Source organism: Populus nigra, chromosome 1 (assembly GCF_951802175.1).
Source record: "Populus nigra chromosome 1, ddPopNigr1.1, whole genome shotgun sequence".
NCBI lineage: Eukaryota > Viridiplantae > Streptophyta > Magnoliopsida > Malpighiales > Salicaceae > Populus > Populus nigra.
The window spans coordinates 5,753,650-5,772,473 of NC_084852.1; the positions used below are offsets into that span (position 1 = coordinate 5,753,650).

Consider the following 18,824-nt stretch of genomic DNA (forward strand, 5'->3'; position numbering starts at 1 on the left):
AAAATGGAGTCTCTGCGAGGATCTGCTCTCTTTGTGTGGCCGAAACATTTCTTCAATTTTTTCTCCCCTGTTTCTTATCATGTGATGCTGATTCATGTGATCCATTAATGCTCAGAACTATTCATGGTCGAAGATTGCACTACAGTCTAGTGGAATTCCATGTATGTTCGAAAATAAATCTCCTGAAAAATCAAGCCTGCAGAAAAAGATGTGATGGGGTCCGTGATTATATCCTTTTCGACAAGGTCACTTGCAGCCTTCGAATAATTTTGTCATGGAAAAGGAAGTTTGTCGCCGCATGAAACATGATTCGAAAACGTTGTACTCAGTGGTTAAGTTTATATCAAGTCTGTTTAAAATAAAAAAAATCTAAAAAAAAATACATTTTTAACGCAATCTAGTCAATTTTTGTTACCATTCTACAATTTTCAACCCTTTTGCTTATTGTTTTCATATTTATGAATTTTTAAAAAAATTCAAAAATAAAAAAATAATTCTAAGAAAAATCAGTCATAAAAAAATAAAAAAATATTTAGTGAGAAGCTGTAAGAGACTAATATGAATATTTGAAACCCTTTCCCACAAGCAACTTAAGATGTTAGGCAAAGAGAGAATAAAGTATAAAAAAAATAAAAAGGAGTATATGGTAGGAGTTTCAAGAGGTCATATATCCTTGTCCCACGCTACTCCGCGGCCAAATCATTTAAAAAATACATAAAAAATGTAAAGATGTTTCTAACAAGTTTAACATATGGAATAAATAATGAATAAATATTAGAAGAAACTTCTTTTTAAATATTAATGATACTGTTTTTTTTATTTTAAAAACATATTGAGATGATGACATACCGGATCGATCCGAACCGACCTTAATTAACTTGTAAAACTTGCAACTAAAATTATGAGACCGTGATAAACTCATAAAAAGAAAAATAAAATAAATTAGGAATCTCGATTTCCAATAAAAAAATGTTAAAGGATGAAAAAAAATCAATTTAACAAAAAAGAAAAAGAGGTTTGAGTCAACATGGATAAAACTGCTAAACCTACGAATCGAGTCACAAGAATGGTTATCTCATAGAAAATAAATAAAAAAATAAAAATTTATGAAGCACAACTCTAAACTAACCAATTGTTAAATAATAAAATTGAAAAAAAAACAATTAGAAAAAAACAAAAAAATAATTTGACGTATCTCAGGTTAACACAATAAACCCGTGACTCAGGTCATAAAATCGAGATAACTTAATAAAAAATGATCTGGGATAAATTATCAAACTTGTGATGATGTAACCTTGTGATTATAAAAATTTAAAAATTCATAGTCAAATTGACCATTCCTAAAAAAATTAAATTCAAACTTGTGATTCAGCTTAATATAATGATAACTTGGACTAACATACCAAAACTATAAGTAACTGAACCTCCTTCCAACACCTATAAAGTGACATGAACAAGAAGTAGAAGATGCCACTAAGCATGATTAATTTTTAAATAAGTCATAGTAGTTTCATGAGAAGCTAAAAGCAAACTCTCACATGAAAATTTTATTTATGAATCATTAAATTATTTTTTATTATTAAAAAAACTAAATAGAAGTTAAAAATCATATTTATAATAAGTGAAATATCCTAAAAAGACTAAAAATAATAATAAAAAATCTAATCACATCATGTGACCTGAGACTTGAGATCGGAACAATCTTATAAAAAATAAATAAAAAATTAGTAAAATCTCATCTCCAACAATTCTAATGATAAATGTTTGATATCGAGAAAAAAAATTAAATTCATGAAATCGATATATAACTTAAAAAATTATAGTTATTTTTTTTTAATAATCACAAAGTCAATTTTTATAAGGAGACGTGCTTTCTAGCTCTACAATAATTATTACTATTGTCAAATGGATGAGTTTTTTTTTAATTTCTTTGTGGTTTTATTTTATTTTATTTGTGGTTTTTTTATTATTTATATGCGGTGATAACATTCGTTTCTGAGTTCGGCCATAAATAGCATGTCGTCCTTTCCTCTGATGTGTGGTTGCCCACAAGCTCTAAAAGAAAAAGGACGACATACTCAGGTCAACCACACATCAAAAGAAAGGATGACATGTCGAATATAAAGTAAAATAACAGATATTTTAGATCCCATTAGCTTTGATAATATTAACTTAACTTTATATTTAAAATATTTGTGTTAAAACATTTTACTTTCATAATATTTTGATATTTTGTTTAAGTTGAATTACTTTAAATTAAAAGATTTGTTTAATTTTAACTATTTAGAAATATTTTAAATTTTATTTATTTGATATTGTGTTTGTATTATATAATTTATAATTAATTTATCTTGAATTTAAATTATATGCTGAAATATCATTTTATTCTAATTAAAAAAACAAAACATATATCAAAATGAAATTAACAATTTTAGTCCAGCCAACTCGGTACAATAACACTTGCTCTTTTTTATAATATTTATGATGAAAAGCTATTAAAAATTATTTTTTTATATAAAATTTATTGAAGTCAATCAGAGTATCTTAAACGTGGAAAAAGTGTTTGCTATATCAATAATTGAACTATCATGATGTTTAATTAAATGTTTATATTTTGTGTACAGAATCACCACAAAGCATGCATACAAGATGAAAGATAAAGAGATATAAAATCATCCATCAATTCTTCTTCTTTAAGAATTTTAGAAAAAGATTTTGCCCCCTCCGATAACTTTCTATACCTGCCGTTGCCCAGATCTCTTAGTTCTTTTTTTCCCTTGGAATCTGTAATTTATTCATGATCTGCTTTCTTGTAATAATGTTTTCTCATGTCACCTGATTTATTCTTGTCAATTCTTCCTTAAACGAACATGTTTATAGAGTTTCTTTGGTTTTTTTTTTTTGTTTTTTTTTCATAAATAAGTGTGTTATCTCTCTCTCTCTCTCTCTCTCTCTCTCTCTCTCTCTCTCTCTCTGTTTGCATAATGATAAGTCAAATATGTAAGGTTATTTAACAAGAAAAAACGTAGTTTATGAGGAAAATGGACTCAATTCCCTAATCCAACTCTTGTTACACGAGTTTATTTCAATTCAACATGTTTGTGTGTGTGTGTGTGTCACGTCCCTTTTGAATAATTGCACTGTATGAAGCTTATAAGGTGCCTTGGCCTATAAATAGTCGAGCAGAAGAGCTCCCGAATCACAGTATACCCTTCAAAACACAAACGATCGAACCTCAGAAACCCACTAATTCCCAAACCATACTAGGAAAATGTCTGTTGAAGGTTCTGCAATTTTCTCTACTGCCACTGTCGAGCCCAATGTTAGTCGCCGTTCTGCAAGTTTTCTTCCTAGCATTTGGGGTGATCATTTTCTCTCGTACGCAACCGATTCCATGGTAAAAATAATTATCTTATTCATGTGCTTGATTGCGTCCGGATATTGTCCTCCTAACACGCTTAAGTGAGAAGGCCTCAATTGTTTTTCATGGCCATTGCACTAACTGATTGGAACAAGTACAACTGAAATCACCGTCCCATATAATCCAACAATAATCATTGTTGTGAGCTCATTCAAGAAAAAGGATGATGAATATTATAAACGCGAATTTCTGTTTTGTAGCGTCAGTTTTTTAGATAAAAAATCCTTCAACAAAAGTTATTCTTTTTGTTGCTGATATTAGGAAACGAGTGACAAAGCAGAGCATAAAAAACTGAAGGAAGAAGTGAAAAGGGAGCTGATGACCAATATCAATAAGCCTTCACAAACACTGGACTTCATTGATGCGATCCAACGCTTAGGCATCTCTTACCATTTTGAGATGGAGATAGATGAAATACTAAGAGAAATGTACAGGTCCCATTGCGACTTCGATAATGGAGATGATGATGATCATCATCATAATGACCTATACGCCATTTCTCTCAAATTTCGACTGCTTAGACAACAAGGCTATAAAATCTCATGTGGTATGGACTTTTCTTCTCTTGTTTATTTCTTATTTAATATTCACAAAATTAGTTTCTTCATTCATGTAATGTTTTCTGTTCCAATGCAGATGTGTTCGGCAAGTTCAAGAACAGCCAAGGGAACTTCAATGATTCCCTTGTCAATGACACCCGAGCAATTTTAAGCTTCTATGAAGCTACACATCTCAGGGTGCATGGAGATGAGGTACTAGAAGAAGCACTTGTGTTCACTACTTCCCACCTAGAGTTCTTGGCCACCCATTCAAGCTCTCCACTGAGAGCAAAAATAAATCATGCTTTAAAGCAGCCTATTCGCAAGAACATACCAAGGCAAGAGGCAAGGAATTATTTCTCTGTCTACCAAGAAGATCCTTCATGTAGTGAAGTTTTACTGAACTTCGCTAAATTAGACTTCAACATTTTGCAAAAGCAACACCAGAAGGAACTCAGTGATATTGCAAAGTAAGCTTGCGAACTAGATTATTCCAAGATACTATACTGTGTTTTAGCTTTTGCTATATTGAAATTCAACTGAGAGTTTTCTTTTATTAATGCTGATTAATTAGGTGGTGGAAAGAATTAGATTTTGCTAAGAAGCTGCCTTTTGCAAGAGACAGGGTTATAGAGTGCTACTTTTGGATACTAGGAGTGTACTTTGAGCCAGAGTATTTCTTGGCTCGAAGGATGACGACCAAAGTTATTGCCATGACTTCCGTCATCGATGACATCTATGATGTCTATGGTAAACCGGAAGAGCTCGAGCTCTTTACTGATGCAATTGAGAGGTCGGATCCATTCACATCCTAACATTTTACCATCATTATGTATCAAATTTCTAAAATTATTTTTCCTCAGTAATTTTGTTTTCTTACTTTCGATTCATAACCATTTTTCTTCAGTTTATCCAATCTTTCAATCTTAATTATTTACAGGTGGGAAATTACTGCCGTAGATCTGCTGCCAGAGTACATGAAAGTGACTTACAAGGCACTTCTAGATGTCTACACAGAAATTGAGGAATATATGGTCAATGAAGAAAGATCATACCGTGTCTACTACGCAAAAGAAGCAGTAAGTGTCACAGGCTGATTGAAAATAAAAGATCGGTTCTCTTGAGGATACGCAGCTAAAATATAGTGATTGACACGTTTGATGATTTTTCAGATGAAGAATCAAGTTCGAGCCTACTACCTTGAATCTAAATGGTTCCACCAAAAGCACACACCAACAATGGAGGAATACATGGCTGTTGCATTGGTCACTTCGGGCTATGCATTGCTAGCAGCTACATCCTTTGTTGGAATGGGACATGTTGTAACTAAGGACTCCTTCGATTGGTTATTTAGGGGACCCAAGATTCTTAAAGCCTCGGAGATAATTTGCAGACTCATGGATGACATCGTGTCCCACGAGGTAGTAATTGTATCTATACTCCTGGAGTAAATAATTTCGACACATTTTCTGTCATTTTATTGCTAATTTTGCTGTGTGCGAACTTCTGTAGTTCGAACAAAAGAGAGGGCATGTTGCCTCGAGCATTGAATGTTACATGAAACAGCATGGCACCACAGAACAAGAAACTGTCCTTGAATTTCGAAAACAAGTTACAGATGCTTGGCAGGATGTCAATGAAGAGTTTCTCCACCCAACCGCTGTGCCTATGCCTCTTCTGACAAGGATGCTCAATCTTGCTCGTGTGATTGATGTTGTGTACAAAGATGAAGATGGCTATACAAATGCTGGAACTGCGCTCAAAGATCTTGTTTCTGCTCTACTCATTGATCCTGTGCCAATGTGATCAGCTAGTAATTAAGACTTAAACCTTTCATGTTGCTGAACTAATAGGATTAAAATCCTCTACCACCAATAAATACTGTACGTGATGCTGATTCAAGCCGTCCGATAAATTTTTTCTCTGTTTTATCATGTGATGCTAATTCATGGGGTCCAATAATGCTCTGTGCGATTCATTGACGAAGAGTACTCTCTGGTTTTTAGAATCCCATGAATGTAGAAAGCATTTAATATGTCTCCCGAAAAATCGAAGCCTGCAGAAAATGATTAGATGTGGTCCTTTATATATAAAGGTAAAAGGCATTAGCCTTTAAGATTATTTTGTACTCTCTTTTACTGTGGACTGGGCATTTTATTATTTAAAATTTTTTATTTGTTGCTTGAACTTTTATTTTATGAGATTTAGAATTTTGGAGCTCAAATTAACCCTCAATTACATATTTTTTTAGGAAGAAAGATTGAATTGAAAACTAAGGAATTGAAGTGAAAATCTTGGGTAAAATGAAAAGTGGGTTAAAAGTTTTGTTGAAACATTCATTTTAATTTCCTATATTTTTTAGGTGTAAGACAACTAATCCCTTGAATTTCAAGACAATAGATTTAAATACCTAACTTTATTTATTTTTTTCAATCTTTTTTTGTTAGGAGAAAAGAGAGGGAATCGCCAGATTCCATTCATCAAAATAATTGATTTTTATGTCAAAAGGTTCCATGTGACGAGGGAAGTTATGTTTAGAATTTTTTTTTTTACTTTGAAAACACATAAAATAACATATTTAAACTCGAAATTTTTTTTTGTTACGAGTAGATTTCGGGTTTTTAAGCGGTTTTTTGGCTTTTCGGTGGTCATGAATTGATTTAACAAGATCTCTAGAGTGTTTTCTAGGTATTTTCAATCAAAAATAGATTGAAATAGAATTTTTGGGTGAAAAACAACTCATCATGTTTTTTTGGCCTTTATAGTGGCCAGATTTTGGTTGAAGCAGGCAATGCGTTATTTTTTTTTGAAGTATTTGGGGTGGATGCTCTTTTAAAAAAAAAGCTCGCACTTGGGCCTAGCGTTGCAGGCCCAAGCATAGGCCATTGCTTCATTGGGTCAAGTGTTGGGTCAGGTTTATCAGGCTCACATGTGCATGGCCTAATTCTTTATATATATATTTTTAGTTTTTTAGTTTTTTAAAAACTAATGCATTATTTTTATATATTTTTTCAAATAAATTTTTTATTTAGATTATAATTATTTTTAAATGATATTGAGTATGTTAAGTTTTTAAAGAGGTGGGTATGATTTATCTGTGATTTTTTCTTAATTTTATATAGATTATTTTTTTAATATTATTTTTTTATAAGATTTTTCATATATGCAATCTTGCATTATTTTTTTAATTATTATTCAATAAATTTTATGTGTTATGTGCAGCCTTGCATTGCTTTTATATATATATTGTTCAATAAATTTTATGTGTTTTTATATTACAGATTTATTTTGATAGAGGAATTTATTAAATATGAAAAGGTAAATTACTCGTATTGCGATATGAGATATCTTGATCTTTATTTTTTGCTTGGTTTTTTTGTTGATGAATTTTTTTCAATTACTTTACATAATGATTATTGAGTTGTTTAATTAGATGTATGCATAAGTTTTGTCAATGCTTGCCCAAGAAAGTTTAAAGGTTTTAGGTGCTCCTAGGTTACTTTCTCTTAGGGGAAAAATTTACCTTCTAAGACAAGTGTATAAGGTATGTACTATATTTATTTTATACACTAGGTCCAAACATATAGATAGATAGATAGATAAAATATTTTTGCAAACACTTAATTAAGTTATTCTGGTCCTTGCAATAACAAAACGTTGACAAGCATTTATTACTATTTACTTGCTAATAGTTGTTAAACTTCACCTCTCGCTTAAAAATTAGTTTTTCATATTTTTTTGGTTCGTTATGTCACTTTTTATTTTAAATTATTCAAATAATGTCTATATTAGATTGATGTTTCTTTATATTTTATAATTTGATTTTTATATGAAATTCTAGATAATTTAAATAAGTTTTTTTATATATAACTTATATATTACATGAAAAACAAATCATATATATTTTAATGTTACTAGCTCTTAATTACATGTTTAAAAATCACTTTTTTTCTTTTAATTATCTTATAATTAAAAACAACTCGTGTTTTTATAAATAACGAACGCGCGAGCAATTTGTATCCTATTCAACAAGGTCACTAGCAGCCTTCGCATAGAGATGTTATCGAAAGATGGTTATATTCTCACGAAACATGGTTCGAAAATAACGTTGTACTCGGTGTTCAAGTCTCGGGAACTTTTTTTCCGGGGGAATCCTCGACCATATATCTCTAGAATCTAGGAATCCTATTAGTTTAATACTAAAACCATATTTTGTTAGAATTGAAAAACGTTAAATTCTTGTATGATACAAGTTAAACGTAACGTGGATCGGGGTGAGAAAAAAACTGAAAAATTAATTAAATCGAGAAAACTGAAAAAAAAATAATTGAAAAAATCGAACCGAAAAAAAACCAATTAAATCGATTAAAATTTTGAAAAAACCGGTCAATTTGTTTTGGTTTTATAAGCAAAAAACCGAGCCAAAACCAAGCCAAACAGGGAAAACCGAGCCAAAACCAAGCTAAACCGAAAAAACCGAGCCAACCGAAAAAAACCGAGCCAAAACCGGAAAAAACAGAACCAAAACCGAGCCAAACTGGAAAAACCGAGCCAAAACCAAGCTAAACAGAAAAAACCGAGCCGACCGAAAAAACCGAGCCAACTGAAAAAAATCGAGCCAAAACCGGAAAAAACAGAACCAAAACCGAGAAAACTGATTCAAAACCGGAAAAACCAAGCCAAACTGGTTTGACAGGGTTTTTCCCTAAAAAACCGAACCAACCAGAACCGAAATAGGTCAGTTTGACCTGATTTCGATTTTTTTAAAAAAATTTAATTTAATTATTTTTTTTGATAAAAATCAAATCAAATTAAAAATAATCACCTCTAAATATGGATGAATGAGGCTATGCCTGCACCCACTACTTCATACCTTCATTATAACTTAAAAATTGAAACATTATTCAATATATTAAAAGTTGTACATCCGTGAGTATTTTTCATGGTGAATTTTGTATTCATTTCTAATTTTTATTTTTAGTTATTTTATAGAAGTTTTATTTATTTTTTAATTTCATTCTTTAATTCTAATTTATATATGTATTTTTAAAATTTGATCCTCATTCTTTTAATTTTTTAAGCTTTTTATTAAAATAATTTTTTTTTTCAATTTCAATCTTCAATGAAAAAATTATTTATATCTTTTTTTAATTTTAGTTCTTATTCTTTTGATTTTTATGGTTTTTTTTGTTAAATTAATTTTCTTTTCACTTTCACTCTTCAATCAAATGTCAAATTTATTTGTATTTTAATTTTGATCTTCAATTTTTTAATTGTTATTTTTTCGTTGTAAGCCCTTTTGTATAATCAAAATTATTGGGATGACAAGTTTAGCGAGATAACTTGGGTTGACTCGATCCTGATTATTGGGATGACAAGTTTATCATGCTAACTCGAGTTGACTTAAACTAGTTTTTTTATATTTATTTTTTTACTTAATTTTATTCTTCTATGTTTAATAAAATAAAAATTAAGCTACATCATTTGTATATTTTTTTTAAAATATATTCCAAGTTATCATGATCGTCCATTGTATGAAAAGCTCAGGCTTTACCCTATTTCAAAGGTCAAGCCATTTTTGGCTATCAAGATGTCACTATACCACCCCCTCCTAAAGATATTGAATATTGATTGCTAGATTCATCAAGACTCTTTAATTGTAGCCACTATCAATTCTTCTCTCATCGATTCTCATCCAAGTCATGTCTTATTCTACATCTCACCTAAGCCACTATCAATATGGTATTTTTAAAAAATAATAATGAGAGGATATTATTTTTAATAAATTTGTTTTTATAATTTATTTAACTAAGTATATGATAACAAAAATAAAAAGAAAGTTATAGAATGAAAATGAAAGGAAAAAAAATCTAAAATCATTCCATATTAACTTGTTAAACTATCCATCTAGATTATAAGACCATAATAATCCTGTAAAATAAAAAACAAAACAAATTAATCATGCATAAACCAAAACAAATATTGATCATTGGATCCATTAAGACTCGTTAATTTTAGCCACCATCAATTCTTCTATTATTGATTCTTACCTAAGTCATGTCTTATACTATATCTCACCCAAGCTACTATCAATATGATATCTTTTTCTAAAAACATATATTTAGAGGATAATATTTTTAATAATTAAAAAAATTAGCTAAATATATAATAATAAAAATAGAAAAAAATAAAAAGTTATAGGATGAAAATGAAAGAAAAAATTAAAGTAAAAAAAATCCCGAGTCAACTCATGTCAACCTATCAAACCATAAACTTGAGTCATGTGACCATGATGACTCTATAAAATCAAAATCGAAACAAATTAATCATACAAAAACCAAAACGAAACATATCATAAAGACAAATTCAAAACAAACCAAATGCTTTCAAAAAAATCAATATGGGATGAAAATGAAAGAAAACATTAAAGTACAAAAAAATATTCTAAGTTAATCCAAGTTAATCTGTTAAATCTCTGATCCGGATTATGAGACCATAATAACTTTATTAAAAACAAATCAAAACAAATTAATCATACAAAAACCAAAACAAAACATATCATGAAAATATTGTTGAATTCATTTGTCCTGGACTATGCATAATGGGCTTTGGCTTTATAAATCTGGGTTGAATTCATTTTTTATTGTAGTATTCATGGGCTTAGTGGGTTTGATTTAGGCATACCAACGTTCAAGAATTCAAATACAAAATTCTGAATATTCACGTCCACGCCAACTCTTTCCAAAAAAGTCACTTTTTGCATATTCCATCATGGTAATTTTTTTAGTGCGTTTGTTTATAAGAAAAAACGAAAAAAAAATAAAAACCAAAAATATTTTTATATTTTAGCATCTAATAAAAATATTTTCCTTCGAATCTAAATGAGATTTTCCTGTGTTATATATATTGTTGTAAGTATATTTGAACTTAATAACAAGTTTATCAAGTCTATCTAGATATGGCCAAAATCAAAAGGTTTATTGGGCTGACATTTCTGAATTTCAAGAACTCCATTTTCACCATCCATATATAGACCCAAAGCTTAATTTATACCATCGATACAGATATCTAAATCCTTATCCTCCTCGCTTTCAATATAAGTCCAATGTTTGTTTTTAACAACTTCAACAATCTCTCTCTTTTTAAGGATAATCATAGTTTTTGACACATTTTTTTTATATAAAGGACGATGTCAAAATCTTTCCAAAAATTAGTTTTTTTTAGAGGATCAACAAATGTTTTTTTCTTCTAAATAACCAAAATGACAAGTATTTTTTTTAAAATGAACCGATGTCAAGATTTGAATTTTTTTTTGAATAACCAAACTGACCTGTGTTTAATTTTTTTGGACCGACGTCTTCTTTTAAATAGTTAAGAAGGAATTTAGTATAAGCTGAAAAAAATTAGGATAATTAATGACAATCACAAAAATAAAATAATAACACATAGCAAATGTAACATTTCATAAAAAAAGATGCAATAAAAACGACATCGTTCTTTTCTTATGTATAACTACTCTTTTATTTGAATCTCTATAACTAGTGTTAATTTTTAAGATCCATAATTTCCTCTAATTATTAAGTGATGATTCTATTTTTTTTATGATATATATTTTTAGCCCTCGCCACAACGTCCATCAAGGTATGAAAAAAATAATAGAGAAATTCATTAAAGAAACATCACTGATTCATAAATTATTTATAGGTAAATTTCCTAAATAAATCTAACGTGTAATTACTAATTCTGTTAGGTAGAAAAAAGTAGTTAACATGTTTTATTTTCATAGAGTTTATAATTACAATTGAATTGAAATGACCAAAAAAATATAAAAGTTAATATGTGTTTTAAAGCAAAAAAAAATATCATAAAAAAAGAAAGAATACTTTAATTATCTATGTTATAGGATTTATTATATCCTTTTAATAATTAGATAATTAGAAGTGTTATGCCACCACTCAGACTCAAACTATGCTTTTTTACTAATTTACCGAGTTATATTTGGACCCACTAAGTGATTAACTAAATTATATCAGAATAACTTTCACGCAAATTAATTTTAAATTTAAATTAGATAAAAAATCGAGTCAAAAAATTTTAAGGTTAACTTGTAAAGTTGAATTTAATAATAATATCAAATAATTTCTTATAATCTAAATATTTTTTTATATTTAAAAAATAATAATTCAACCCGTGTAACATTACCTCTAAATTAATTGAAAACTACATAATTTTTCAACTAAATTATCTCCGTGCATCTGACAATAAAGGTCTTTTTAAAAAAAGTTAGATGAAAAAAAAAACATGTAAATCACTTAAAAACTTGATCCATATATCAAGTTACTACAATCACATCATTTGAGTTGTTTTCTCAATATATAAATAGATTCCAACTTGAATTTTCTTAAGAAAATAGATATTAATAAAGATTATTTTCAATGATTTTGACTTTTTATATTATTTTTTCAAAACTATTGCAAAAATAATAATTGTTGTATAAAAATAATGAATAAATATAATTTCTTGTGCTATATAAGATGCTATAATAAATGTTTTTTTATTTTATTTGAAACAAATATCAACTCTGACTATAGATTAACATTTAGAGACAGAAAAAAAAGTCTAGGATCTTATAATTATTATCTTCTTTCATTTCTTATCTTCTTTCAAAATTAATCATGATGCTTTGACACGTGTTAAAAATAACATTTATGTTCAGAATTGCATTGATGTGAAAAAATAAAAACTATCAATGAGAGAATAAAGGGGTTTTTTTAATCAATAATTATTGACTCATTGATTAAAATAACTACCCTTTCAAAATAGATTGCTCAAGCATGCTTTTGTGGTTAATTATTGTCCTTTCCAGTTATCAATGCTTTTAATATGATTTTATTAAGTAACACATATATATATATATATATATATATATATATATATATATATATATATATATTTATGTTCGGGTGAGCTTACACATACCTCGACTAATCTAACGGGTTCTAAAATTAACAATCATGTAAATCTCTAGTAACCATAAAATTTATAAAATTCAAACTAGTGATTTCTAAAGAACAAATTTATAATTTTACCAATTGAGGTACACCCCTTAGAGTTAAGTAATATAAATAATTAATTACATATTTGCTTTTTTCTATTTATTGAGATCAAATATATATATATATATATATAAAAAATTTAGTTTTTGTATATCGAAATAAAATGTGTTTTTTCGGTTCGGAAAAACAAAACTATATCAAGAGATTCGTAATCCTAATTGTTTTTGCACCCAATTGTCATTTTAAAATCATCCATAATCGTTACCATGGTGTCGCCATCATGCATCCATCATAGCCCACCCGTTTTATTATTTAAACATAAGCAGTCGTCTCATTGAAAGTTAACTGATATTATTTTTTAAATTGTTTTTTATTTTAAAATATTTTAAAATAATATTTTTTCATTTTTAAAATTTATTTTTATATTATCACATCAAAGATTTGAATATATATATATATATATATATAAATAATTTAAATCTAAAAAAATAATGTTTTTTCAAAACCACACTCTAGCCATGATCTTAAACACCTATAAAAATGAATAAATAAACATGCGAAAACTTTAATGTAGTTAAAGCTATAAAAGGCTTCTTTCCATTAATTATTACTCCCTTTCTTCTTTTTTCTTCCTTGGATCACAACTCTATGGCTACCAAAAAAAAAAAAAAAAAATTGTGACTCACCACCCATTTGCTTAGATTTGGAATCATCAACTCGGAATTACAGGCAATACAGCTAAACCTAACGAAGAAAAGTTCCGAAGTGAAATTGTCCTGAAGGCAATTGGAATGGAGCATCGCAGATTTGACGAGGTAAAACTAAAAGCTTCAATATTTAGGTATTAACTAGTTATTTAAACTGTGATTTGCTACGACTCGGGTATTTTTTTTTAATAATTAAATATATCGAAAATCATTTATGTTGATAAATAAAAAAAAAACAAAAAGTTAATGTGCTTATTTAACTCATCTTCCTTCCTGCAGGTTAAATAGTTTTTCTTATAATGAAAAAAAATAATATATGTGTTATTTGCATGTTTTTTCACATCGAGTAAAAATTATAACCGTGAATTAAAAAGATACTTACATATAATAAAATATAATAAAGATTATAAGTGTTAATAAAAATATATAAAATCTCAAATTAATTTTTAACATTATAGAAGAATGAAATAATGTTTTAATTATTACAATAAAACACTATTTTCTTAGGATGTGTTGGGATAAAAGTGTGGTATGGTGTGGTTTGTTTTTTTTTTTTTGGAGCAACATAAAAGGTAAGAAAAAAAAAACTATCACACCTCACAACACCTCTATTTTAAATACCCTTTCCTCCAAGTATTTGTATAGTAATTTTTTTAAAAAAAATGCAAAGAAGAAAAATAAAAAAAATTATAAAAAAATAAAGATAAGAACAAAAAAAATAGCATGAATAGACCAAGTGTAGAGTGATAAAAATTTAAAGTATAAAAAGTTAAAAATAATATTTTTTTCAAAAAAAAGTGTAATGAAAGAAAAGAAGAGAAAACAAAAAAAATATTCCAAAAAATAAAGATAAGAAAAAAAAATGGTTGTAAAATGATAAAAATTCAAACTATAAAAAGAAAAAAACAATTATAAGAAAAACTTATTTTCTAAAAAAAATAAATTATAATTTTATCACCACCAGTAAAAACAATTAGCAGAATTTATAATTATACAATTTCTACGATGAAACAGCATTTCCTTTTAATACAAGTATAATAATTACAACACATGAAGCTTGACAACGTCGACCTGGGTGGGGTGAAGAAGAAGACAACTTCAGGAGAACTTACACTCGACTTGATAACAAAGCTGAGAAGCTTTTACAAGCTTTACTTCCCTACTTATTATTATATCTACATGCAAGCATCCAATCCAAAGTCTTAATTGAATGGAACACCATGGCCGCTAAATCATGAACGGAGCTGCAGAGAATGCTGGAATTACAGCCATTACCCGATTTCGCCTGGAAAATTCAAGAAAACAATCCACTTAATTATGAAAGGAAAGCGTCAGAAATACACCTGCAATTACAAAACTACTGCACAAATAATATTTTAAACCCAGTTTTTCATTTGGGGTAGGTTTTCATGAATAAAAGATAATAATAATCAGAAAATTCATGGTTCTTCATTGTCGATCATGATCACCTTATATAAATCTATTTTCTAGCTGTTTATTTCACCGCCTACTTAAAAACTGAGGTTTTTAATACATAATGGCCATCAATACTCAACCCACCATGACAGATTGTATTTTTTAAATTTCTTATCTTCATCTAAAATAATCATTATCTACAGAAAAAAGAGATCAGATATTATTGGTTGATCTGCTAGCCTTATCTTTACAAAAAGTTATCTAGAAAACCAATCAACACAAGAAATGGCTCCACTTGCAAATAAAGAAACAGAATCAGCATTCACACATACATATACGGTATAAACTTATATACATGAACGTATACAGAAGGTATAGTATGATCAACTACATCGGTGATGTACAGCAACAAATCAAGCATAGATCCATTCAAGAATTATATTACTACATACATACACAAAACTAAATCTTGCAACGTTCGAAACTAGATGAAATGGGTTAAATAATTCGTGAAATGATTTAGGAAAGCAATGTTCGAAACAACACGAAATTTAATATAACTAGTAGTCACCTGTAATTTTCAACGTAATCAGAAAGGCTAGCAATATCACGGGCCCTACCGCCACCGCCACCGCCACTACCTTTCCTTTTAACCAACCTTTCACCTCCTGTCTCCCCGACGACAGCCGCCACGTTATTCTCCGATATGGCACTCAACGTTGGCTTCCACTCTACCCCTGAATTATTATTCCCCACAGTCGAAGGCCCTCTCCCTCTCTTCTTCCTCCTATGATTCCTCCTTACCGCCACCAACGCATGTGTCTCCTCCTCCGACAGCCTCCCCACACTCTCAGGAACCTCCTTTGGTCCACCGCCTCCACTTGAGACCCCACAACAACCCACGAATTCTAGCAAAAACTTCATGTCATAATATATGAAAGAACCTTAACAAAAATATGTTAGTTAATTAGTTGTGTTCAATAAAACAAAAAAAAAGGAGAAATCAAGAGGAGAGAGTCTTTCATGGGGATGGGCTGTGAAGTTTTTTTGAGTTTTGGTGTTTTTTTATATAGAGAAGAGGGATGGAGATCATGAGAGAGTACTGTTGGCCTTATCTAGGCTACTTGTAAAAACTGGGCAAAGTTTTTATGATTATTTACGAGAATGTCCCATGCGGATCTGATGGCTGCCCCGCCGTGTTTCTCGGGGGAGAGTGAGATTTGTTTTGTTATTGGATAATTTGATAGGCTGTTCTTTCCATTCCATACGTTGTGGAGGGATTGAAGTAAGTAAATACTGCATTAATAGTAATTTAGATTTGGTGTTATTCTTTTTTTTTTCAACTATTTTTTTAGCCATCGGTTCATTGATTTAAAATTTAAGAATTTGTTTAAGAGTGTGGTAATTTTTCTTTTTAATTTTCTTAAAAAATATGTTTATTTAGATTTTTTTTTATATTTTTCGATAATTTTAATGTGCTGATGTTAAAAATAAAAAATTTATAAAAATATTAATTTGATGTATATTAAAATAAAATATATTTTAAAAATACACTTTATCCTACAATATCGAACATGCTATTAACATATTATTAATAAATTACATATAACTTAATTAATATTAATTTTTTTCTATATCTTTAAAAGGTATCGATTTTAATTTTATATAATTTCATAATTCTTCAACGTGGTTAATGAAATTTACCCTAATCTAATAATTATCCCTTTTTTTTCCGATTGGAAAAGCTTAACTTCATAATACGTACCTCAATGTGGTTTTTACATTATTTGGTAAAACCAATTTACTACATAAAAATTGCAGATAACATTGTATATTATGAATTACATCGGTTCAAGTTTTTTATCTAACGGAAAAGGGGATCTAGTGAAGAAATACGAATATTTCCTAAGAAAGAAAATTTATTTGAATAAAACATGTTAAAAGAGATGGTTATTAAATGGGTGATCCAATATGTTGATGCATATAAACACATTAAGATAAGACAGCTTTTTTTTTTTTAATTCATATAAAGTGTCCAGGTTAGCTTGCGTGCACCTCGACTAATCTCCACAGGTCCTGAAGTTAACGACTAGATAAACTTTCAGTGGTCATCAATATTAGTAACCACATGATAAACAGTGTTAACATTTTACCAACAGAATTACCGATGGATTTTACAGACGGAATTCTGTCGGTAAAAAATAACACGTCATCGTTTTTTTACTTTGTTTAATTTTTTTTCCTACTATAATTCGCTCGGTATATATCGAGAATATATTATCATCGGTAAAATTCATCGAAAAGTTCTCGAGAAAAATATTCTTTTAATATTTCTATTTGTATTTATTAATTTTCTAGTAGTGTTAGGAGAGACTATTAGCTGATAAGATAAATATCCCCGAAAACAAAAAATTAAAAAAATATATTAAAGGCAAACCCAATCGGCAAATAGGATTACAAAATTGTGAATAATATTAGATGATGTAATTTTTTTTCTTCTTATTTTCCTATTAGCCAATAAGATTCTGGACTAATTTTAAATAAATTAGGAAGGCATCAAGCTGATGGTACAGTCACTGCTGACCGCTAAATAAATAGTAGGATACTACGATGTTGATGAGAAAACCTCAACAGATTAGATTAGTAGTTGAACAAGTTTACTGTTTTTTTTTTAAATTAAATTCAAACCTTAAAATTAATATATGCGTTAATTTATTAAAACTTTCCGAATATATTATATCAATGTAAGAACTATAAGTCTATAACTTTGGAACGGGAGAGTATTTAGCTAATAAGGTAGGCACCCCAGCATAAAAAATATGAAGGGCAAATCTAATGGGGGAGCAGGGTTACAAAATTGTAAATAATATTATTAGATGATGTCATTTTTTTTCTTCCTTTACTTTAATTCCCTACTAAATTAGTGGTAAATGCTGTAACGCAGGCCAAACTAATTTTTTTTAATTAAAATAAAAACACTTAATACAAAAAATATACAATTTAAGTTAATTTGTCATACTGGAAATTATCATGAAAACGAGATAAACTCGTAGAATGTAATTTGAAAAAAAAACATCATGAAGCCCAATTCATGGCTAACCCAACGTTGAAGAATGAAAAAAAAATATTTTTTTTTAAAATATAAATCTGAGTCAACTTGAGTTAACCTATCAAATCCACGACGCATGTCATAAGACTGAGATAACTCCATAGAAAATAAACAAAAAATAATGAAGTCCATTTCCCAACCAACTTAATATAAAATAAAAAAATAAAAAACTACTAAAAAAGGATAATAAAAACAACCTAGTAGACTTAGGTAGGCCCACCAAACCTTGTGATTTGAATCATAACAATGAGATGACCCAAATAAAAACCAACTAAAAAATTATGAAGTGTGGTTCTCAACAAATTCAATCTTAAAGAATAAAATTGAGAAAAAAATCAATCTTAAAAAAGAAAAAAAAACCCAACTCAACTCGGGTTAATCTCCCAAACATGTGATCCGATTCATGAGACTGAGAAAAATAAAAAACAAATCACAAGAGTCAATTCTCAACCAACCTAATGGTAAATGATGAAATTAAAAAACAAAATCAATAAAAAAACTCATACCAAAACAAATAGCAATCAAAAGAATAAGGATCAAATTTGATATAAAACAAAATGACAAGACAACTTGCTA

At 28.7% G+C, this 18,824-nt stretch overlaps 2 protein-coding genes across 2 annotated transcripts; one reads left to right on the top strand and one right to left on the bottom strand.

Annotated features, from left to right (window-relative positions):
• The first annotated feature begins 3,177 nt into the window (after positions 1 to 3,177).
• On the top strand, positions 3,178 to 5,905 carry LOC133704458 ((-)-germacrene D synthase-like). Its single transcript, XM_062129285.1, has 7 exons — positions 3,178 to 3,397; positions 3,683 to 3,968; positions 4,058 to 4,430; positions 4,535 to 4,753; positions 4,901 to 5,039; positions 5,133 to 5,381; positions 5,473 to 5,905. Exons 1-7 carry the CDS (start codon positions 3,272 to 3,274, stop codon positions 5,764 to 5,766), a joined length of 1,686 nt encoding a protein of 561 aa, XP_061985269.1. The 5' UTR covers positions 3,178 to 3,271; the 3' UTR covers positions 5,767 to 5,905.
• Positions 5,906 to 14,720: 8,815 nt separating this feature from the next.
• Positions 14,721 to 16,227, bottom strand: LOC133697592 (uncharacterized). The gene is made up of 2 exons (XM_062120250.1): positions 15,711 to 16,227; positions 14,721 to 15,008 (listed from the first exon to the last, which is right to left on the bottom strand). Exons 1-2 carry the CDS (start codon positions 16,061 to 16,063, stop codon positions 14,951 to 14,953), a joined length of 411 nt encoding a protein of 136 aa, XP_061976234.1. The 5' UTR covers positions 16,064 to 16,227; the 3' UTR covers positions 14,721 to 14,950.
• Between the last annotated feature and the right edge of the window lie 2,597 nt (positions 16,228 to 18,824).

Bases quoted from the DNA above. Each gene is read 5' to 3' on its own strand.
- LOC133697592 (XM_062120250.1), bottom strand. From the start codon at position 16,063: ATGAAGTTTTTGCTAGAATTCGTGGGTTGTTGTGGGGTCTCAAGTGGA. The intron at 15,009-15,710 runs GTGACTACTAGT...TGAATTTTCCAG, and splicing joins GATTACGTTGAAAATTACAG to GCGAAATCGGGTAATGGCTG.
- LOC133704458 (XM_062129285.1), top strand. From the start codon at position 3,272: ATGTCTGTTGAAGGTTCTGCAATTTTCTCTACTGCCACTGTCGAGCCC. The intron at 4,754-4,900 runs GTCGGATCCATT...AATTATTTACAG, and splicing joins TTTACTGATGCAATTGAGAG to GTGGGAAATTACTGCCGTAG. The intron at 5,040-5,132 runs GTAAGTGTCACA...ATGATTTTTCAG, and splicing joins TCTACTACGCAAAAGAAGCA to ATGAAGAATCAAGTTCGAGC.